This window comes from Oncorhynchus mykiss, chromosome 28 (genome assembly GCF_013265735.2).
Source record: "Oncorhynchus mykiss isolate Arlee chromosome 28, USDA_OmykA_1.1, whole genome shotgun sequence".
Taxonomy (NCBI): Eukaryota; Metazoa; Chordata; class Actinopteri; order Salmoniformes; family Salmonidae; genus Oncorhynchus; species Oncorhynchus mykiss.
This window is the reverse complement of record NC_048592.1, coordinates 15,906,460-15,931,449: the sequence shown is the minus strand read 5'-3', so window position 1 is coordinate 15,931,449 and position 24,990 is coordinate 15,906,460. Positions and strand designations below refer to the sequence as shown.

Sequence of the window (24,990 nt, the reverse complement as noted above, 5' to 3'; positions counted from 1 at the left end):
TGATTTCGGGCAGTCTTTGCCACCCAGCGCCTACGTAAATACCTTGTTAGGGTTACTGGAGGCCGTTTACCCTTCTCTGCAGCAGCTACAGTATATTAGTAGTAGCCCCATTTATACCTGGTGGTAACCTGCGTCCTTTGTCCTGATCTTGTCTGATTATACATGACCCTACATACTAGAGGTTGTATGGATGTAAAAGGGCAGGGTGTAGAGATCAGAAGCTAACCATATATAACTAACCATATAACTAACCATATATAACCAATAACCATGCCCCCCTAAAAATGACCTAGATTACATTTTTACCATTACATATGAAACCCATACAATGTTTCATCAGCACCCTGCCGACCTGCCTACAGAACAACAAGGATCAACAGTTACAACATATAGCAGGTTAGGAAGGAGGGAGGTGGCTGGGAAGGTATCTGATGGATTGCGGTCATTTGAAGGTAAGGTTCTGCAGTTCTGCAGGCCTGCTGCTGTGTAACACTTGACTGTGCTAAAAGTGGAGGAGGTGACCCATTTAGACTGACTGTATGCATGGGGGAGTGTGTTACAGGCCAGACAACAGAGACTGCTAATCACTACCAGTCTCTCGCTCTAACTAACACTCCACCTCAACAACACTGTTTTTGCGTCCCAGATGGCACCCTATTCCCTTCATTGCACACTCATTTCCACCAGGGCCTATAGGGAATAAGGTGCATTTGGGACCAACCCTGTATGGGACTTGAGTGACTGCCCTCAGGGTCACAACAAGGCCAGGCCACTATTATATAGATCAGCTCAGCCATGACTGAGCTTACATTAAGTGGACACTGCAGGAATAGCAGAGCAGTGTGTGTGTGTGTGTGTGTGTGTGTGTGTGTGTGTGTGTGTGTGTGTGTATGTGTGTGTGTGTGTGTGTAGAGATTCTAGCTCCCTCCCAAAGGATAGAACTCTCCACTAGTATCAGAGGTAGTTTGGTGGTTGTGCCATTTAACCTGGATGTGCATTCTCTCTGTGTCTTCTGCCTCCCTTTCTAAACTCCACAGTTTCCTTGGTGTTTAAGCTTTGTCTCCTGACTAAGTTACCGTTCCCTTTCTACAGTAGCTTTAGCAGTTTATGTCACATAACAAAAGCCATTAAAAACATGAGCTGGCGTATATCCAGAAAAATGTGTTTGTGTGGAGGTGCTGACTAACGGCGAATAAACTATTAAAATAAAGAGAGTCGCACACTCCATATATAAACTCCCAGTAATATTTTGGCATCACTGTGCCTTCTTCAGGGTGTGAAGCCGAAATAAAACAAAAGTCAAAGAAGTATTCATAGAAATTAAGCTCAACAAATTAGCAGATCGCCGAAGTTGTCAAAGATGATTATAACTCTCTTTCTAAAACTCTCTGCTCCCCACTAAGATTACTCTATAACTCTGGTTCTTTCCTTTCCACGTAGGCAATACACCACAACTCGCAGCCACACACCACCGACACATCTAAAATAAGTGAACCATTGACTGGCCTACGACTGCCAAGTGGAGCTATTCCATCCACCACCTATGATTTGCATGGGGCCTGACATGTCATTGTCCACCAGCAGAGCACTGTCTTTGTGTGTCTGTGTGAAAACTGTACGTGTGTGGTTGCGGGTATTGCAAGTCACCAACAGAACGAAGGCTACGCACACGGAGCTAGGAATTCATGTGCATTAGTATGAGTGTGTGTGTGCGTGCGTCAGGTGACTATTCCCGACAAAAATACGTATGTGTGCGCATGAGTGTGTGCATACATGCATGCAAAGTACACATACTGTAAGTGTGTATGATTATTTCTGCCAAACGACATATCCAGGCTACTGTAAGTGTTCAGTGCACGTGTGTGCATACATGGGTGCATGTACAGTACATATGAAGACGGGGCAGCTGGTCGGCACCACTCTCAGCTCACTTCCTTGCAGCTTTGCAATCGATCAGGTAGGGTCCTGAGAGCTGCACTCTCTATTCCCCGTCTTCCCATATCGCTCACACACACTCACTCACACGCACGCACGCACGCACGCACGCACACACACACACACACACACACACACACACACACACACACACACACACACACACACACACACACACACACACACACACACAAATGCTCTCCTCTGTCTTCCACCATCATTCTGGGCTAATTGAAGCCTTGGGCTGGTCTTCCATCCTGGCCTGGGCCTGGGCTGGCCTCCTAGAGGGGCGAACGACTACAACAGACTACTGTAACTACACCAGGACCAGGCAGGCTTGCAGGGTCCTTGTTCCTCGCACGACACAAATGGGCTACTCCAAAAACGAGACGGGAGGGAAGGGAGAGCCTCCAGAAATAGATGTATGTCGTCGGTTTGTTTGTTTACCGTCGTCGGACTGGGCTGATGATTGAATATTGAGACTAGTAGTGCGTCTGAGATTGAAATGAAAGGGAATGGTTGGCTGGATGAAAACTCTGCAATGAAATACAGTAACATTATAACAAATGATGTAGGAATGTAGGAATCAAGGAATGAGCCCACATCAAGGAATCAAGGAATGAGCCCACATCAACCTAGATTAACAGTTTCTATCTTCTTCTGCAGTTTTGTACTGTACAGTTGTAAGAGAGATATACATTTTGTTCACTTAAGAGAGAGAATTTGAAAGGCACTCAGACAGAGTAAATGATCCTACGTCTGAGACCGTCACGAGATTGGTCAGGGGAAAAGAAAAACAGAGAGTACCAGACATGTCATGTGATCTACCGTCTCTTTTCTGCAGGACACACACACACACACACACACACACACACACACACACACACACACACACACACACACACACACACACACACACACACACACACACACACACACACACACACACACACACACACACAAACTACCCTTTCCTGGGTAAACTCAGACACGTTTGGCTCAGTCGACCTCCAGCTGATTTAACTATGTGCTTTTCTCTCTGTGAGCTTTGGCGCACCTTGCAAATTCCTGGGATTTTACTGTCTCTGCAGTAATCCCATTCAGCACCCAGCACAGCACCATACTCGCTCCATATTGTATCTTCAGACAAGCAGAGTCAGGGACCATTCAAAGACTCATTGTTTGAATCAGACTCCAACCTCTCCACAATGGCCTAGAACAGAGAGCTGTGTAAGGACATCAGGGATAAAATTGTAGACCTGCACAAGGCTGGGATGGGCTACAGGACAATAGGCAAGCAGCTTGGTTAGAAGGTAACAACTGTTGGCGCAAATTATAAAATGGAAGAAGTTGAAGATGACGGTCAATCACCTTCGGTCTGGGGCTCCATGCAAGATCTCACCTCGTGGGACATCAATTACTTATTTTACACCATCATTTGCAAATAAATCCAATAAAAATCCTACAATGTGATTTTCTGGATGTTTTTTTCTCATTTTGTCTGTCATAGTTGAAGTGTACCTATGATGAAAAGTACAGGCCTCTCTCATCTTTTTAAGTGGGATAACTTGCACAATTGGTGGCTGACTAAATACTTTTTTTGCCCCACTGTATATCCATGTCCTTGTTCAGCCACGTCTCTGAGCAACATAGGATGACAGTTTTTCAGGTCCCGTTGGTAGGATAGTCTTGAACGGACTTCATCCAGTTTGTTCTCCAGTGATTGCACGTTCGCCAATAGAACTGAGGGCAATGGCATTCTATTTGCTCGCCGACGTAGACTTATCAGGATGCCGGCTTGCCTGCCTCTGTTTCGCCACCGCTTCCCCTTTTAGTCCTGAGGAAAAGGGCCTGGTCCAGAGTAAGCAGAACATCCAGAGCTGCCCACTCATTGAAGTATACATTTTCCTCCAAATGTAGGTTAGTGATTGCTGTTCTGATGTCCAGAAGCTGTTTTCAACCATGGGAAATGATGGTGGAGACATTGGCTTTGTCCCAATCAACAAGGATGCTGCCTTTTGATGCACTCAGTCATGTAAGATACATAGATTAGGGCCAAATGAATTTGTTTCAATTGACTGATTTCCTTATATGAACTGTAACTCAGTAAAATCGTTGAAATTATTGCATGTTGCGTTTATATTTTTGTTCAGTATACAATGCTGTATTCAAAAATGCAATATATATATATATATATTCCTGTTTGATATGCATTTATACAATACATGACCAAAAGTATGTGGACACTTGCTCGTCGAACATCTCATTTCAAAATCATGGGCATTAATATGGAGTTGGTAACCCCTTTGCTGCTATAACAGCCTCCACTCTTTTAGGAAGGCTTTCCATTAGATGTTGGGACATTGCTGCGGGGACTTGCTTCCGTTCAGCCACAAGAGTATGAGTGAGGTTGGTCACTGATGTTGGGCGATTAGGCCTGGCTCACAGTCGGCGTTCCAATTCATTCCAAAGGTATTCGATGGAGCTGTGGTCAGGGCTCTATGCAGTTCTTCCACACAGATTTCGACAAACCATTTCTTTATGGACCTCGCTTTGTGCACAGGTCATTGTCATGCTGAAACAGGAAAGGGCCTTCCCCAAACTGTTACCACAAAGTTGGAATCACAGAATCGTCTGGAATGTCATTGTATGCTGTAGATTTAAGATTTCCCTTCACTGAAACTATGGGACCTAGCTCGAATCATGAAAAACAGCCTCAGATCATTATTCCCTCCTCCACCAAACTTTACAGTTGGCATTCGGGCAGGTAGTGTTCTCCTGGCACCCTCCAAACTCAGATTTGTCCGTTGGACTGCCAGATGGTGAAGTCCAGAGAACGTGTTTCCACTGCTCCAGAGTTCAATGGCGGCAAGCTTTACACCACTTCAGCTTGGCATTGCGCATGGTGATCTTAGGCTTGCATTTCATGAAGCTCCCAACGAACAGTTCTTGAGCTGACGTTGCTTCCAGTGGCAGTTTGGAACTAATGAGTGTTGAATCTGAGGACAGACGATTTTTATGCACAACGTGCTTCAGCCTCCCACTTCGCGGCTGAGCCGTTGTTGCTCGTCCTCTACGTTTCCACTTCACAATACCAGCACTCACAGTTGACCGGGGCAGCTCTAGCGGGACAGAAATTTGACAAACTGACTTGGCATCCTATGATGGTGCCATGTTGAAAGTCACTGAGCTTTTCAGTAAGGCCATTCAACTGCCAATGTTTGTCTATGGAGATTGCATGGTTGTGTCCTTGAATTTAAACACCTGTCAGCAATGGGTGTGGCTGAAATAGCCGAATCCACTAATTTGAAGGGGCTCCCACATACTTTTGTATACATAGGGTATAATTATTTTGGACATGTTATCCTGATCATCAGGGTCATTTTTGCACGGGCATGATAGTTGTATAAACTAATCACAATGTAAGCCTACTCATAGAAAAACCCTTCAGCTCTAATGCAATATTAGCTTCACAGTAAAACACCACTATTCTGGATATTAATCATTCTTAAACAATCAGTAAAATATCTTATTTAATAATTTCAAAAATGTTTATCCTGCATCATGCATGCAAGGCTTCTTGTCTATCCACATCGATGGAGCTGCAGACCAAGCAACATGCAAGAGGAGGACGCTATACTGTAGGATAACTATTCTGGTCGGTGTCAACTTTATTCATGAACAGGCACTGTGGAGATCGATTCTGTTGCTTGTTAAGTTGTTATTTATATTCAATATTTCAATTTTGGGATAGTTGTTCACTGAATTGCTAGCGCTAGTTGATCATGCTGCTTCAGTGGCTACAATGTAAACAAATGTCTCCTGCTCGGTGGAATGCATTGTCAAGTGACGTTGCCTTCGAATCCCGTCCCAAATGGTAGTTACCTACTGTTAAAGTGCTGCCTACTAAGGTAATGTGCCTTTGGAGGCAGGTAGGCAGCATGCAGCTGCCTTTGGATTGGGACACATCCATTAAGTGCAAAAAGAGATATCAGAATTGGTCAGGAGCCCATTAGATGGCTGCTATCCACTGCATCTTCTAACAGTTGCTAGTAGTGGTTCCAGTAGGAAATGGGGGCAATTCTGCTGTAGGCCTTGTGCTCTAAAAACCATAGCCGGAATCATCCAAATCGTTTTAAAACGGTGGAAAATTGCCTGGGATTAGGATTTGACAGACTGTTGTGGTTGGCTGACATTGCTTCTGAAAGTGGGGTATGTTAAACACATGTACAGCAATATCCTGTGTCGGTAAAAAAGCACATTCTTCACACGCCATCTTTATTGAGTGGCTGGCTGCGGGACTACATTCCACCGGTAAGCCTCTAACAGCATACTTCCCATGCCCAATGCTCTCCTCCTGCGCTATGCAGAATATTTGCAGGTGCTTGAGAGACCCCCTTCCAAAAAAAACTCAGACTGGGTAAAGAGGAGGAAAATCAGCACTCTTCTTCAGAATATGAAACAAGCGTTTGGCATTCCACTGCACCGTGCTCTGCTGTATACGGTCTGCAAACTTTTGGTGTGAGGCCACATCTTGTTCGCCATGTTTGTTATTCGCATGGTGTAAGTTCAGTTTGTGGTTGTTGATCCACAACACTAGTTCCTCATAGTCCAACTTGTGCAACAGGTCTACTTGGAAGTTCTGGAAGCTTGGGTAGTACCTGCCAGGCGTCAAAGCAAACGCCTTCTTTCCAAGAAGCACACTTACTGTACAATATAGTTGATGTCCTCAGATCTACTTGAGATTGAGTGTTTTCCAGACTCTGGCTTCATCTCACAGTCTTTATCAAATCGCTGCATGAGGTCTGTCTGCTCTCCAATGGTCCTGCTGATGTTCTGTGCCATGTTAAACTGAAGATTGGCAGGCCACATGGTGTGTTTGTAGTTCAAGTCCAACGCTATGTTGTTTCCTGATCCACCCCCTGTATTCACTGTGCGGTTCCACCGGAGTCTGAGACTAGCCTTGTAGGGATCAAACTGCACTTTCAGTCCCTCTAGGCTGTATTTTGTTCTCCCGGCTTGTCACAAATGGAGCATTTCTGAATTTCCACAGCCTGCAGGTTCTCTCTCCTTCACCCTCATGTATAGAATCTAGAAAGTTCCTTTCCAGGAGTGACACTTTCAGCAGACCACTGTGATAACTGAAAAGTGCATCAACTGTGTTCTCTGAGTTGCTTTTAGAGCTGGCTTAAATTTTAGACCACTGTGATAACTGAAAAGTGCATCAACTGTGTTCTCTGAGTTGCTTTTAGAGCTGGCTTAAATTTTAGCTTGATTATCGACAATTGATATATTGTGTTCTTTTTGCTCATGGTGACTCGGTTGTTTCTGACTTCGGAAGGGCCGGATGGCTACAGCCAGGATAGTGACAGGTCAACGACTGTGGTCAGAACGTGACACACGTCCCGAGACGCAACCATTATGATCCAGTGGTAGCTCTTTTTTAATGTCTAGTGGAATTATGTGAGGTGTTATGCTTCTGTCGAATTTGTCAATTGTAAGTTGACATGGATTTCTCCATAGGCACAGGCCAATGAAAGGAGCACAGCAACAAGTTAATTCATTCAAATGTTGCTTATTCCGTGGAATGCCCAGCATCAGCCTAATCTCGCTGCATATTACACCCGAAAGGATAGTTCATGGTTTCGGCAGTTATTTAATTCATACCATTTGATCATTGTTCAGTTGAGAGGGTCTCTCCTCGGATCCAGGTGATGGGTTGTCAGGAAGAGCTTCAATCCCTGGTAGCTGGACCTGTTCACTCTCGAACATGCCTTGTGGATGGTAAACGGTTACAGAGGTCATGACAAGTTATACTGTAGGTGACTACGTGGACCAGCTACCATACACAGCCATATATTTAGTATAATTGAAGTATTTAGAAGTATTTAATAACAGTGTAATCCCTGAACCAAAAATGTCACAAACTGTGCTTGGATTCCGTGTGCAGAAATGGAGGTAGAACAGTTCATTATCAGTTCATTGTCAGTTCATTTTTCCACCCTCTAGCAGAGACTCGGGTAAACAACCATCCACAGGCCCTCCCGTTCCATAAGGTCCACCTGTTGAAATTCATTTTCTCCATGTCAAGCACCACAAGAAACAAGCATTAAAAAAATACCTGATGCTTAAGTGCCATTATCAAAATGAATACAATGTTGCTAATCATTAAAAAAAAAAGGACATTAAGATTTACATTTGTATGTCAAATCTGATTAGATTTCCAAAGGACATTAAGATTTACATTTGTATGTCAAATCTGATTAGATTTCCATTCTTGTAAACATATTGGGCCTCGCTGAATTGCTTTATTACTGTTACAAGCGATTATTACCGTGTGCAAGCTTTATGAGTCAGGCAGGCCCTGCTAATCGGTTGTTGGGGTAGGGAGCAACCAATCAGAGCTGGGGGAGGATGTGGCTAGAGCTGTAGTCACCTAATATATTTTATAAAGGACAGCTACTGTGAGTGGCCATGTACTGTATAAACACAGATCCAGGGGATGGGCTATCAGCAAGAGCTTCAATCCCTGGTAGTTGGACCTGTTCACTCTCAAACATCGGATTATAGATACTGGCAGAGGTCATTACAGGGTCATATATTAAATGAATAAAGCAATACTGACATTGTGTCTTAGCGGTAACGCACCAGATATCAAGGTATGTGCGATTAGCGCTACCCAAGGACCTGTCACTTGTTTCCTACTGTTTTGCTAATTGTCAAAAATCCCAATATTTTTTTAATTATTTTTTTATTAAATCAAATGCAAACATATGCATGATATCTACAAAAGTATGTGGACACCCCTTGAAATGACTGGATTCGGCTATTTCATCCACACCCATTGCCAAGGGCGCAACTTGACACAACTGTGAGAAGCATTGGGTCCAACATGGGCCAGCATCCCCGTGGAACGCTTTCGACTCCTCGTAGAGTCCATGCACCGACGAATTGAGGCTGTTCTGAGGGCAACTCAATTTTAGGAAGGTGTTCTTGTTAACGTTTTGTACACTCAGTGTACAGCCACCTATCATTGTTGTTATTGTTATTTTTGTATTGTTGTTCAAATTGTTGTATGTAGAATGAACATAAACCATCAACACAGTTCAATAGCTATATACATACCATTCGATCATCGCTGCGTTGTGTTGTCAGGACAAGCCACATTCCCTGCAGTCTGGAGCTGGACTCACTCCCTATCTCTCTTTCCACTGGAGACCTTTCTCATCCCATGACTCGCCAATCTATTTTGTCATTGTACTCTTCCTGGACACACAGACACCGAGCCTGAAAACTTGGTCAAAAGCATCTATTTTTGGCCCTACCATTGATGCATGACAAGTGCATTATGAAACATTGGTGCACACTTACATGTTGAACGTGCCCTTAAAAAGGGTGCCACCTGCCATGGCCATTGTGCACTACTTAGCACAGTCTGAAGTCCTCTTTTTTGTTCCAGTAGCCACTGTCACACATTGCAAAAATTGAAGAAATGTTGGGACTTTGTCCACTTATTTCCAACGAATACACACTTGTGCATGTGTGATATAGGACAAAAATGAACACCCCCCAAATTATTAAGTTGGTCACCGATCAGGGTTTTAAAGTGCCCTTTATTGATGTGTAATATTGTTATTGTAGTTGCAATACAAACAACAGCAATTTGGTAGCATATCAAATATATTGCTGTGTTGCTATGAGAAACATATCCTAGATAATAATTGTTGTAATAAAAAGGCTTCTCTGTACAGTTGTTTCCGAGTGGCCTAAAGAAACTAACAACCTGGTAAATTTACTAGCATATCCAAACATTTGGGGGCACAGGTGCCATCCCACTGGCCACACACTGGTTGAATCAACTTTGTTTCCACAACATTACAATGAAATCATGCTGAACCAACATGAAATAGACATGGAATTGAAGTGCCCAACTGAATCAGATTTTTATCTCTAACTTTGGAATGCTTTGGGCTATCAACTCAGTTCCAACTGCATCTGAAACAGCAGACTCTCCACTTGGTATAAACATTAACTGGAAGCTAAATATGTATTTACATTTTTTTTGTTATTAGGAGTTAATCCTCTTCCAATGAGGTTGATTTAGCCACTTTTTATTTGTCTTTCAGGCAAGTGTTCTAGCAATTTCCTTGGCATAAGGTTTTTTATTCTTGTTAAAACTGGTATTCTATGAAGTTCACATAAAATACCCTGACTGAAATCAAGAGCCCTTAGAACAGCATCAAACATCTTATATTTTGTTATGTTCATCCAATTTAAGTTTGAAAAGATTTCATTAAACTAAAATAAAGTTATCGTGGTGGCATACCTAAAGAGAAAATCCGAAACAATCTGTTTGAGAATAATTAGTCATTCAATCACCTCCCTACTCTTCTACATTTGCACACACTGTACATAGATTTTTCTATTTTTATTTTGTGTTATTGACTGTACATTTGTTTATGTGTAACTCTGTGTTGTTGTGTTTTTATCAGGTGGATTGTTTCCTATTTAGATTGCTTATTTGATTAATTATTTGCACACAAACAACTTTTAAGGAAGTTTTTTCAGAAAATATCAGAGTGGAAATTAAAGTAATCCCTCCAATCCCTCACTTAGGCAACTCAGAGGGGGTGTGACTTTGCAGTGGATGGCTGTATATATTGAGACGATAAATCCAAAGGGGCTTCATTTGTATGAAATGCAAAGTTAAATTCAGGACAATACGCACCAAGACCCTTCTGATATCATCACCATGGAGACATGTTTTCGCAGACTTTGGATGACAGTTGTTCTGGCATCGATTATGCGGAGATCAGTCGCGGTAGGACCGGTTATCCGGTGCGAACCATGTGATGCTGGAGCCCGGATACTGTGCAAGCCGTTGCCCAAGGACTGCGCGGAGAGAGTTCGCGAACCGGGCTGCGGGTGCTGCACGACTTGCGCGCTGGCCTTTGGAAAGCCGTGTGGAGTGTACACGGGGAGATGTGGCTCCGGAATGACATGCCAGCACCAACCCGGCGAGACGAAACCTCTCCAAGCTCTGCTGGAAGGACGAGGGCAGTGTGCAAACGCGACCATTAAAAGACCTGTTGCCACTTTAATCAATGAGAGACAAGGTAAATGCCAAGATGATGACGCAGTTTGGAAAGTTTTTTTAGAATGCTTTGCCAACTGATTATTACATTATTATGATGACGTGAGCTGTAAAAAGATCGATAATTGTTTTGCTTGTCATCTGAAACATCTTGATGTAAAGCAGCCTAAAATATAATTTATCACCTTGAGCTATCCGGGAAGGATAACGCCAGTCTGCGCGAAATATGTCCAATATTTACACAATTGGATTGGCAAACAATTATACTGTGTAACCCATTATCTGGCTGATATTGACCTTGTAATGTAACTGTATCACTGCTGTTTATGCTATTATAATTGTCACTTTGTGGAATTGTAAAACTGTGACACTGTGATACAAGGGTTTCGTGGAGATTATTGATGGGATGAGTCTTATTTGACAGATATGAATATTTATTTCAACCACCTATATTGTGGTTTCTAATTGTAAATCAAAACTGCTTTTCAATTTTGTAATCTTTAAACGATATCAAACTCTCCTCTCTACCCTCCTTTCTTCATCAGTAATTAATGTGCAACTACACTGAACAAAATTATAAATGCAACATGTAATGTGTTGGTCCCATGTTTCATGAGTTGAAATAAAAGATAACAGAAATGTTCCATATTCACAAAAAGCTTATCTCTCTCAAATGTTGTGCACAAACTTGTTACGTCCCTGTTAGTGAGCATGTCTCCTTTTCCAAGATAATCCATCCACCTAAAAGGCCACTCTAAAATGTGCAGTTTTATCACACAACACAATGCCACAGATGTCTCAAGGTTTGAGGAAGGCTGCAAGTGGTATGCTGGCTGTAGGAATGTCCACCAGAGCTGTTGCCAGAGAATTGAATGTTCATTTCTCTACCATAAGCCGCCTCCCCGTGATGGTGGTGGGGTTATGGTATGGGCAGGCATAAACTACGGACAACAAAAACAAGTTCATTTTATCGATGGCAATTTGAATGCACAGAAATACTGTCACGAGGTCATGAGGCCCATTGTGAGGCTGTTTTCATTTTTTATACATATATTTTCTTAAGGTATCTGTGAACTACAAATGCATATCTGTATTCCCAGTCATGTTTAATCCATTGATTTGGGCCTAATGAATTTATTTCAATTGACTGATTTCCTGTAACTCAGTAAAATCTTTGAAATTGTTGCGTTTGTGTTTATATTTTTGTTCAGTATATTATTAGCTTGGATGAACATCAAGGGATTGTCAAAAAAACATCTGAACCAGCACATCTAGACCATTCACATGATTCTTGTGATCCATCCACACAAATAATTATTATATATGAATAATTTACTGTATGTTTTCTTTAGCCCTTGGTGGGCTAAACAAAATACAAACATTTGAATGAAAAATGATTAAGTATTGGGAATGCTTCCAAATGTGCCACAACATAAACTCACAAACAAAACAATCCCCCCCTCTCTGTTTTTGGCAGAGAATGATGGTGGTATTCAGGAGGAGGAGCGAAACACCACCGCCCCAGTGCTCCAAGCCTCCTTCAGCACCAGCAGACCTCCTGTAGGCTCCCCCAGAATCCCCCATCACCCCCCTCTCCTCCACCCCGTCAAGGCAGAGGTCATCCGCAGGGAGCAGCTGAAGAGGGCCCAGAGTTACAAGATGGAGCAAGGCCCTGGAGCTCTCAGCACAGACCAACATAACTTTTCCCTGGAATCCAAGCAGGACCCAGAGTATGTAAGTGCCAGGTCCACTGTTTTCCTTTCTAGGAACAGTCTGTTAGGGAATGTTCTCCTCCTCTTCCTTCTTTGCTCTGTGTTGTGTTTTCATCCTCATTTGCTCCCCCTTCCTCATCCTTTCTCTCTCTTTCTTCCCCCTCTCCTCTGTGTGTTGGTGTTTTTCTCCCCCTTCCTCATCCTTTCTCTCTCTTTCTTCCCCCTCTCCTCTGTGTGTTGGTGTTTTTCTCCCCCTTCCTCATCCTTTCTCTCTTTCTTCCCCCTCTCCTCTGTGTGTTGGTGTTTTTCTCCCCCTTCCTCATCCTTTCTCTCTTTCTTCCCCCTCTCCTCTGTGTTTTGGTGTTTTTCTCCCCCTTCCTCATCCTTTCTCTCTCTTTCTTCCCCCTCTCCTCTGTGTGTTGGTGTTTTTCTCCCCCTTCCTCATCCTTTCTCTCTCTTTCTTCCCCCTCTCCTCAGTGTTTTGGTGTTTTTCTCCCCCTTCCTCATCCTTTCTCTCTCTTTCTTCCCCCTCTCCTCAGTGTTTTGGTGTTTTTCTCCCCCTTCCTCATCCTTTATCTCTCTTTCTTCCCCCTCTCCTCAGTGTTTTGGTGTTTTTCTCCCCCTTCCTCATCCTTTATCTCTCTTTCTTCCCCCTCTCCTCAGTGTTTTGGTGTTTTTCTCCCCCTTCCTCATCCTTTCTCTCTCTTTCTTCCCCCTCTCCTCTGTGTGTTGGTGTTTTTCTCCCCCTTCCTCATCCTTTCTCTCTCTTTCTTCCCCCTCTCCTCAGTGTTTTGGTGTTTTTCTCCCCCTTCCTCATCCTTTCTCTCTCTTTCTTCCCCCTCTCCTCAGTGTTTTGGTGTTTTTCTCCATCCGTCTGCAGGTGATGAAATGTTCTGGTTCTGGTTGCTAACTGCTGGCGGTGGCGCATTGGTGGTGGCGGGAGATTGGCGTGGCGCAAATTTGGACATGGTAGCTCTGCCTCTGCAGCTGACTTCGAGTCAGGCTGTTTCACCGCAAGGCATCCGCGTGCCGCCCGGGGGCACGGAGGGGAGCATTGGCGGGCTGGAGGGGAGCGCCGAGCCTCAGAACAAGCTGATGATGGATTGGGCCTCTGCGTGTGCCTGTTTGGACCCTCCCTCCTCTTTCTATTTTTGATTCTGCCTTTGACTCGGCGGCAGGAGAACAAGTGCAGCACGAGGAATGAGCTTTGCTTTGCCTTGCTTTGATCTGCGACTGGAGCTGGACTTGAGGACAAGATCTGTCGGGCTCCTTTCTAGGGCCTCTTTGATTGCGCGGTTATCCCCTGGCCTATCCCTTTGTGTAAAGTATTAGAGTTTTTAAGCGGCTTACAGCAAAGCGTAAGCCCTCGCAAGGTGGTCAGATGAATTCATTTCCTATTAGTTGCCTCTTTTTTTCTTATCCCTAGTACCACCAGTGTTTGTGTACTACTGAAGGGTAGTGCTGTAAGCTACAGATGGAGCTTGGTGTTGCCTTGTACCAATGATCGCATCCCTGTCTATGTTCCTAGAGCATTTTGATTGAATTACAGTACCAAGTAAGCACACTGCACTGTTGGGGTTTGTGTTAGCACACTGTTTGAATTGGATAGAGTAACGCCATTAGATAACTACTTTTGGTATTTTATTAGGATTCCCATTAGCTGTTGCAAAAACAGCAGCTACTCTTCCTGGGGTCCACACAGAACATGACATAATACAGAAGATTAATAGAAAATAGCTCAAGGACAGAACTACATAAATGTATTTTTTTTACAAAAGGCACAAGTAGCCTACATATTAATACATACACACAAACTATCTAGGTCAAGTAGGGGAGAGGCGTTGTGCCGTGAGGTGTTGCTTTATCTGTTTTCTGAAACCAGGTTTACTGTTCACTTGAGCAATATGAGATGGAGCGGAGTTACATGCAGTAATGGCTCTATAATTATCTGACATAATGACATAATTATCTGAGCTGTAGTGGGCAGAGTGCTCTGGAAGGAGTAATATGGGTCATTATAGTCTGGGCTTGTGTCGTCTTGTGTGTTTAGGGTCCCTGTCGTAGGGAGATGGAGAGTATCCTCAATGGACTGAAGATCACAGACATCCTCAACCCCAGAGGCTTCCGCATCCCAAACTGTGACAAGAAGGGCTTCTACAAGAAAAAACAGGTATGGAAATCATACAAACACACTGTAGGAAAAACTGCAATTTTATGAGTCAGCCACCCCAGGCTACTTTGCATTACTGAATGTGTTACAATCATGCTTTCACCAAGGAAGACCAGCCCAGATACCAGACCCCACCTATTTTAACAGTGTTACAAAGGCCAGGACAATCACCCCCATTAGAACATTGCAACTACTATAATTTCTGATCATCTTGCCACTTAGTCTTTCTCCATCAATGAAGACTCCAAAATCAGTGACTGACTCATCATGCATACAATATTCATATCTGGAGTGGATCCATTCCTCTAGCACTGCTGCAGTCGTCTTTCACTAGTTATTAGAGTCTCATCACTGCTCAGCCACACCAGTTGGGGTATACCATAGAGACAGATGGTTGGCGCTGTAGACCTGGAACCACAGACCCCTAAACCACAGCAAGCGCCCTGCACGGCTCGAAAGACGGCCATTTAACGCGAACCCTCCCAGGGAGACAGACGTCAAGGTGGCCGCCGCCACCCGCCACTACCCGTCGCTCGCTCCCCATAATTGTCAGACTTTTGAGAAAGCAGTGCAGAAAATAGAAGCTTCAGCCATTTCCCACATTTGCGTGGTCCTGGTCCGCCCACAATCTGTTTATAATAAACGAGTGTCCCTGACGCGTTCATATGGAGGCACTTAGTCCACCAGCGCCATCACGGCACCCACCAAAAGCAAAGCAACATTTATATTACACACCACGGCACTGAGTCTCATACCTAAAGGATGTGCCTCCATTTGACAGTCATCTCGTAACCAGCTTTACCAAAATGGCAGACTCATTGTCTTTGTTTATTTAAAATGTACGTATGTGTTTCCTCAGAGATGGCAGGCAGGGAGTGAGTGGCAGACATTCCCATGAGTCTCAGACCCAACATTTCTTATCAACTATAAATGTATACATAGTTTGAAGGATTAAGTAACTTATTTTTGAACTTATTTTGTGCATAATGTTGCTGCTACCGTCCCTTATGATGGAAAAGAACTTCACGACATCAGAACTGCGATTACTCACCTCGAACTGGAAGAAGCTTTATCCTTTAACGAGTCCTAGGCGAAGGATATATTGCTTTCCCGGGAACAGACTCAAATCCCGTCATTTGCATAAAGAAAAGATGGAGAAAAAGGGGGGCTGCGGTTGGGCTGCCTTCTGAGAATTCGTAGGCTAGCAAGTAATCTCCCACTGCCATCCGTTCTATTGGCCAACGTGCAATCATTGGAAAATAAAATCAATAACCTAGGATCAAGATTTTTCTACCAACGAGACATTAAAAACTGTAATACATTACGTTTCCCCAAGTCGTGGCTGAACGGCAGAACAGAGAAGCTACGTCTGGTAAGACGAGTGTCTATTTGTCAATAACAGCTGGTGTGCAATGTCTAATATTAAAGAAGTATCGAGGTATTGCTCACCTGAGGTAGAGCACCTTATGATAAGCTGTAGACCACAATATCTACCAAGAGAGTTCTCAACTATATTATTCGTAGCCGTCAATTTTTTTTCCTGACCGAGTCTGTAATACCTACATGTTTCAAGCAGACCACCATAGTCCCTGTGCCCAAGGAAGTGAAGATAACCTGCCTAAATGATTACCGCCCCGTTGCACTCACGTCTGTAGCCATGAAGAGCCTTGAAAGGCTGGTCCTGGCTCACATCAACAGCATCCTCCCGGATATCCTAGACCCACTCCAATTCGCATACCGCCCCAACAGATCCACAGATGACGCAATCACAATCGTACGACACACTGCCCTTTCCCACCTGTACAAAAGGAACACCAGAATGCTGTTCATTGACTACAGCTCAGTGCTCAACACCATAGTGCCCATGAAGCTCATCACTGGGGCGGCAAGTAGCCTAGTGGTTAGAGCGTTGGACTAGTAACCGAAAGGTTGCAAGATTGAGTCCCCAAGCTTACAAGGTAAAAATCTGTCGTTCTGCCACTGAACAAGGCAGTTAACCCACTGTTCCTAAGCCGTCATTGAAAATAAGATTTTGTTCTTAAGAGAGTCATAGTTAATCCCGCCCTTCATTGAGTTCCTTCGCTTTGGCACCAGGAATTCGTATCAGGACCACAGCCGATGAATCGTCGGCGCAACAGAGGGGAAAGTGCACGCTGCGGTCGGTAATCCTCACGTGGACACCCGGTCAAGTCACGCGAGCGGTGTCTAACGAATCTCTGACTAGCCTAGTTAAATAAAGGTAAACATTTAAAAAAATCACAAAGCTAAGGATCCTGGGACTAAACACCTCCCTCTGCAACTGGATCCTGGACTTCCTGACGGGCCACCCCCAAGTGGTAAGGGTAGGTCTGCCATGCTGATCCTCAACACTGGGGCCCCTCAGAGGTGTGTACTTAGTCCCCTCTTGTACTCCCTGTTCACCCACGCTGTGTGGACAAACACGACTCCAACACCATAATTAAGTTTGCTGACGACACAACAGTGGCCTAATCACCGACAATGATGAGACAGCCTATAGGGAGGAGGTCAAAGACTTGGCAGTGTGGTGCCAGGGCAACAACCTCTTCCTCAATGTGAGCAAGAGAAAGTAACTGATCGTAGACTACAGGAAAAGGCAGGCCGAACAGGCCCCCAGTAACATTGACTGGGCTGTAGTGAAGCTGGTTGAGAGTTTCAAGTTCCTTGGTGTCCACATCACCAATGAACTATCATGGTCCAAACTCACCAAGACAGTCGTGAAGAGGGCCCGACAACACCTTTTCCCCCTCAGGAGACTGAAAAGATTTGGCATGGGTCCCCAGATCCGCAAAAAGTTATTCAGCTGCACCATCGAGAGCATCACCGCCTGGTATGGCAACTGCTTGGCATCTGACCGTAACGAGGGTACATCACTGAGGAGAAGCCTCCTGCCATCCAGGACCTATATAATAGGCCAAGTCATAGACTGTTTTCTCTGCTACCGCATGACAAGCGGTACCGGAGCGCCAAGTCTAAGACCAAAAGGCTCCTTAACTACCCCCACGCCATATGACTGATGAACAATTAATCAAATGGCCACCGGTCTATTTACATTGACCCCCTGCCCCTCCTCCATTTGTTTTGTACTCTGCTGCTATTCACTATTTATTATCTATGTATAGTCCCTTCACCCCTACCTACATGTACAAATTACCTTGACTAACCTGTATCCCTGCAAATTGACTCGCTGCCGGTACCCCCTGTATATAGCCTCGTTATTGTTATTTTATTGTCTTACTTTATAATATTTTTTGCTTAGTTTATTTGGTAAATATTTTCTTAACTCTTCTTGAACTGCACTGTTGTTTAAGGGCTTGTAAAGTAAGCGTTTCACGGTGAGGTCAACACTTAAACAACTTAATAAAGTTGGATTTGAGTTTACGTGCAGCCTTTGAAGTTAGATGACGGAAATGGCAAAGTGATTATGATTAAAACAGCTTTTAAATGCATTTTTTTCTGGATTTTGTCTTCTTCTTATTACTTTTATTAGATTCCAAGCTACTGTTTAGTGGAGTTATTCTTTGACTCCAAGCCCATCTTTTGAATTACTCTGCCTCGAAAATATATATATTTTTTACCTTTATTTAACTAGGCAAGTCAGTTAAGAACAAATTCTTATTTTCAATGCCGGCCTAGCAACAGTTGGTTAACTGTCTTGTTCGGTGGCAGAGCAACAGATTTTTACCTTGTCAGCTCAGGGATTCGATCTTGCAACCTTTCGGTTACTAGTCTGCTCTAAACGCTTGAAGCCCTAGGCTACCTCCCGCCCTGTAGTACCCATAAAAAATATGACCCCACCTCTCAGCATGTGGAGTTGACTAAAATGATATTACTCGATGGTTTGTATAGATTAAATTATCATAAAACATAATTTGTTAAGATATGAGAAATTAAACGATAACGGGGTTCAATATTAGGTTTAAGATGCTGTAGATATGATAGTCATTTTTTGACTAAACAGTCCAATACATACACTGTACCCTATCACTTTTACAGGGTTGAGATTATTTTATGGACTCTGGGGTCAGATACCAAGACAAATTTAATATCAAGCAGAGAAAGGGTTGACTTCCATTCTGATCTACTCTTTTACAGAGTGATGCTGTTTGTTCTCCTTTCTTTCAAATGAATTCCTGCATGTTTTACTAGAGAGGACTCTGACCTTCAGTAAAATTGGCAGTAAAATAACAGCACTTGTGTTGCTCCAGAGACTCTGTAAGTCATGTGTAGTACCCATAATTTGGAGCTGTGGGGTATAATCAGCAACAGATGACTTGTACTGGCCACCGGCTCACTGAAAATAGATCTTGGGTCTCAGTTGTTCACAAACGGGCCTAAGCAAATATTTGACCAGGTTTCTGTTTACCTTAAAGCTCTCTATATGTGTGTGGAACTGGAGGTAGACCTTAAAAGCAGCTGAAAATACCACCAGCGTGCGTCCCATGGCCAAGTCTCCTCCGTTCCTCAGCACAAAATGGACGTTAATGTCCTTAACCATTTATTGTCCTACTTCCTTGCGTCCTTTTTTATTGCCATTGTGCTAGATCAGTGGTTCCCAAACTTTTTATAGTCCATCACCCCGTCAAACATTCAACCTCCAACTACGTATCCCATCTAGCACCATGGTCAGCGTGCTCCCAAATGTTTTTTTTTTGCCATCATTGTAAGCCAGCCACACACACAATACAATACATTTATTAAACATAAGAATGAGTGTGAGTTTGTCACAACCCGGCTCGTGGGAAGTGACAAAGAGCTTTTATAGGACCAGGGCACAAATAATAATATAATAATAATCAATAATTTTGCTAGTTTTTAACCATCTTACATATAAAACCTTATTTGTTAATTGAAAGTATTGAATAACTCAAAACAGGTTAATGAGAAGGGTGTGCTTGAAAGGATGCTCATAACTCTGCAATGTTGGGTTGTATTTGAGAGAGTCTCAGTCTTAAATCATTTTCCACACAATCTGTGCCTGTATTTAGATTTCATGCTAGTGAGGGGTGAGAATCCACCCTCACATAGGTATGTGGTTGCAAAGGGCATCCGTCTTAACAGCGTGATTTGCCAAGGCAGGATACTCTGAGCGCATGCCCAATCCAGAAATCTGTCCGTGGCTTCTGATTAAATTTTCACAGAACCGCTTGTTGCAATTTCGATGAGGCTCTCTTGTACACATATCGGTAAATGGACTGGAGGCAGGGCATGAAAGGGATAATGAATCCAGTTGTTTGTGTCATCCATTTCAGGAAAGTACCTGCGTAATTGTGCAAACAACTCACTCAGGTGCTTTGCTATATCACATTTGGCATTGTCCGTACGTTTGCGTTCATTTGCACACAATAAATCACACAATGATGGAAAGATCTGTGTGTTTTCCTTGTTAACACAGACAGAGAAGAGCTCCAACTTCTTAATCCTAACCTTAATTTTGAGAGTTCCTGTAATCCTATGTTCAGATCATTCAGGCGAGAAAAAACATCACCCAGACAGGCCAGTCGTGTGAGAACCTCGTCATCATGCAAGCAACAGTTAGACAAGTGAAAATTATGGTCAATAATGAAAGCTTTAAGCTTGTCTCTCAATTTAAAAAAACATGTCAATACTTTGCCACTTGATAACCAGCGCATTTCTGTATGTTGTAAAAGCGTTACATGGTCGCTGCCCATATCATTGCATAGTGCAGACAATACACGAGAGTTCAGGGATCTTGCTTTAACAAGGTTAAAAATGTTCACTGTCGTGACAAAAAACGTCTTTCAAGCTGTCAGTCATTCCCTTGGCAGCAAGAGCCTCTCGGTGGATGCTGCAGTGTACCCAAGTGGCATCAAGAGCAACTGCTTGCATACGCGTTACCACTCCACTATGTCTCCCTGTCATGGCTTTTGCGCCATCAGTACAGATACCAACACACCTTGACCACCAAAGTCCATTTGATGTCACAAAGCTGTCCATTCTTTAAAAATATCCTCTCCTGTTTTCCTGTTTTCCAGTGGATTGCAGAAGAGGATGTCTTCCTTAATTGACCCCCCATAAACGTAATTGACATATACCAGGAGCTGTGCCAGGCCCATGAGTCTGTTGACTCATCCAGCTGTAATGCATAGAATGAATTGGCTTGCATGCGAAGCGTATAACATCTCCTGCCATGTCACTGATGTGTCGTGAAACAGTGTTGTTTTATGAAGGCATTGTCTGTATAGTTTTTTTTTTTTGCCTTTTCCCCCAGCATTGTCCCAGCCATATCCACGGAAGCAGGAATAATTAAGTCCTCCACAATAGTATGGGGCTTGCCTGTCCTAGCCACTCGGTAGCTCACCATATATGATTCTTCTAGCCCTTTCTTATTAGTGGTATCTGTTGCTTTTATACACGTCTTACTCAAAAACTCCTGTGGTTTATTTTTCAAATTGCCATGTTTTGTTTCTAAATGTCTGCGCAAGAGTGAAGGTTTCATCGAGTTGTGAGATAGTACTTTTGCACATATAACACACTGTGGCTGAGGAAAGGCACTACTCCCAATATAAGTGAACCCCAAATCAATGTAGTTCTCATTATATTTGCACCTCTTCGATGGCCCAATGCCCCTGTCTGATGTTCGGGGCAGTAGATCTTCACAACTGTCAGTGTCCAATGCTAGCTGGGATAACAACAAATGTAGAATTACTTATGCTAACTTTGGACATGCTCGTGGAAGCAGAAAAACTTGTGTCGTCGTCAGGTGCAGATGTAGTACTGCTGGTAGTAGCAGTACTACCAGTACAGCTGGTATGTGTCTCGATGGACGCGGGCCTTACTAAATGGACTGTTAAAAAATGTGAAGATTCTTTGGTATCTAAAAAAAAAAAAGTTTAAAAAATGTGAATAACATTTTTATTTGGCGTTCCCCCCGACGGCATTGGGAATACCTGGAGATGATCTCCGGTGTCTATTTAATAGTCTAAATCTTTTTCTAATATGCTCTTTCCCTGTATGTCTCACTTTCTCACACAGTGCCGTCCATCCAAGGGCAGAAAGCGAGGGTTTTGCTGGTGTGCCGATAAGTATGGGCAGCCATTGCCAGGTTTCGACGGGAAGGAGAGAGGAGAAGCTCAGTGCTACAACTCAGAGAGCCAATAAGACAAGAGCAGCGAGAAAGAGCCAGAGAGAGAGAGAGAAATACACAGAGAAACTGAGGATATCGGGATTCCAAAATTATTCCAAAATGGCTGGGCCTGGACATGTGTTGGCTGGCATTGATGACTCTTTGGCACATGGGACCTTATGGAGGGCAGAGCATGGGGAGTGGCTTGAGAAGAAGACATCCAATCACACTCCTTGCTTCCTCCTATGCTATGTGCTGCTCCTATGTACTGTAAACAGGGTGTGGGTGGATTCTCCATAGACTGAAAGGGCAGACCAGACTTGGTATATGTAACTCTAAGGACACATGAGACGTAATCATTCATTCCATAGCACAGGGCTAGCTTTGATGATTACCGACTTGACGACAGAGGATCATATACAATACTTGTCTCGACCCTCAATGAGAGGCGTACACCAACGCACAGCTAGGTGGCACTATACCCATGTGTGTGCGTGTTTGTATGGCTGCATGATATGATTATATTTGTATGTGTGTGTGGTTCTGTATGTTTGATATGTTACTGTATGTATTTGTTTAAATGTGTGTGTTTGCGTGTGTCTGTGTGTACAATACAAGAGTGTCTCTTTGTCTATCCGTGTAACTGTATGCTGTGGGGTGCTGGTGTGCGACCACCCTGTGGCACAGTACAATGTCATAAAATGCTTTCCCACTTTGTGCCGGAGGGTACATAACTCAGATTTTAGTCCATTCGGTATCTCTCTGTAGGATCATTGTCCTCTCCTCAGGACCTTTTAAGGGAGTTGACTATAAAGCTTGGATGTTGTTCTCACCTATCCTTTGCAACTCATATACACTGTGTACCAAACTTTAGGAACACCTGCTCGTTCCATGATGTGGACTGACCAGGTGAATCCAGGTGAAAGCTACGAGCCATTATTGATGTCACTTGATAAATCCACTTCCATCAGTGTAGATGATGGGGGGGAGGAGATGGGTTAAATAAGGATTTTTTTAGTCTTGAGACAAATAAAATAAAATTGTATTAGTCACATGCGCCGAATACAGCAGTGAAATGCTTACTTACTTGCCCTAACCAACAATACAGTTTAAAACAAATATGAATAAGAATAAGAAATAAAAGTAACAAGTAATAAAAGAGCAGCAGTAAAATAGCGATAGTGACACTATATACAGTGGGGTACCGGTACAGTGTCTATGTGTCTATACAGTGTCTATGTGCAGGGACTGGTTTAGGTGAGGCAATATGTACATGTACGTAGAGTTATTAAAGTGACTATGCATAGATTATAACAACAGAGAGTAGCAGCGGTGTAAAAGGGGGGGGGGGGGGCAATGAAAATAGTCTGGGTGGGCATTTTATTAGATATTCAGGATTCTCATGGCTAGGGGGTAGAACCTGTTTAGAAGCCTCTTTGACCCTTTTTAGGGCCTTTCTCTGACACCGCCTGGTATAGGGGTCCTGAATGGCAGGAAGCTTGGCCCCAGTGATGTGCAGGGCCATACGCACTACCCTCTGTAGAGCCTTGCGGTTGGAGGCCGAGCAGGCAGTGATTCAACCAGTGATTCTACAGCTGAACCATGCTCTCGATGGTTCAGCTGTAGAACCTTTTGAGGATCTGAGTACCCATGCTGAATCTTTTTTTGATGTTGAATTTTTTCCCCCCTTTTCTCCCCAATTTTGTGGTATCCAATTGTTAGTAGTTACTATCTTGTCTCATCGCTACAACTCCCGTACGGGCTCGGGAGAGACAAAGGTTGAAAGCCATGCGTCCTCCGAAACACAACCCAACTAAGCCGCACTGCTTCTTAACACAGCGCACATCCTTCCGGATGTCTTCCGTAACAGCTGGTATTCTCATGCATGTTTAGTGTTATTTGCCTCGAAGTGAGCATAGAAGTAGTTCAGCTCGTCTGGTGTAGGCTGTGTCACTGGGCAGCTCTTGGCTGTGCTTCCCTTTGTAGTCTGTAATGGTTTGCATGCCCTGCCACACCCGGCGACGGTCAGAGCCGGTGTAGTACGATTCAATCTTAGTCCTGTATTGACGCTTTGCCTGTTTGATGGTTCGTCGGAGGGCATAGCAGGATTTCGTATAAGCTTCCGGGTTAGAGTCCCGCTCCTTGAAAATGGCAGCTTTAGCCTTTAGCTCAGTGTGGATGTTGCCTGTAATCCAAGACTTCTGGTTGTGGTATGTACGGTCAGTCACTGTGGGGACGACAGTCACTGTGGGGACGATGGTCACTGTGGGGACGACGGCATCGATGCACTTATTGATGTGGTGTACTCCTCAATGCCATCGAAGGAATCCCAGAACATATTCCAGTCTGTACTAGAAAAACAGTCCTGTAGCTTAGCATCTGCTTCATCTGATCACTTTTTTATAGATCAAGTCACTGGTGCTTCCTGCTTGAATTTTTGCTTGTAAACAGGAATCAGGAGTATAGAATTATGTTCAGATTTGCCAAATGGAGGGTGATGGAGAGCTTTGTATGTGTCTCTGTGTGTGGAGTGACGGTGATCCAGAGTATTTTTCCCTCTGGTTGCACATTTAACATGCTGATAGAAATTTGGCAAGACGGATTTAAGTTTCCCTGCATTAAATTTCCTGTTTGCTTATGGCAAAATACATCTCATTTGGTGCAGTCTTAGTGCCAGCATCAGTCTGTGGTGGTATGTAGACCGCTACGAAAAATACAGATGAAAACTCTCTAGGTAGATAGTGGGGTCTACAGCTTATCATGAGATACTCTACCACAGGCGAGCAATACCTCGAGACTTCCTTAGATATCGTGCACCAGCTGTTATTTACAAAAATTCATAGTCCGCCGCCCCTTGTCTTACCAGACGCCGCTGTTCTATCCTGTCGATACAGCGTATAGCCATGATAATGTCTCCGTGAAGCATAAGATATTACAGTTTTGAATGTTCCGTTGGTAGTTTAATTTTCCGCAT

The 24,990-nt window shown here is 43.6% G+C and overlaps 1 protein-coding gene across 1 annotated transcript; it reads left to right on the top strand.

Moving 5' to 3' along the window:
- Nucleotides 1–10,599: 10,599 nt before the first annotated feature.
- On the top strand, nucleotides 10,600–23,008 carry LOC110508632 (insulin-like growth factor-binding protein 3). The gene is made up of 4 exons (XM_021589287.2): nucleotides 10,600–11,051; nucleotides 12,507–12,763; nucleotides 14,792–14,911; nucleotides 21,926–23,008. The coding sequence occupies exons 1-4, from the start codon at nucleotides 10,688–10,690 to the stop codon at nucleotides 22,049–22,051; spliced, it is 867 nt and encodes a 288-aa protein (XP_021444962.2). The 5' UTR covers nucleotides 10,600–10,687; the 3' UTR covers nucleotides 22,052–23,008.
- Nucleotides 23,009–24,990: the final 1,982 nt, after the last annotated feature.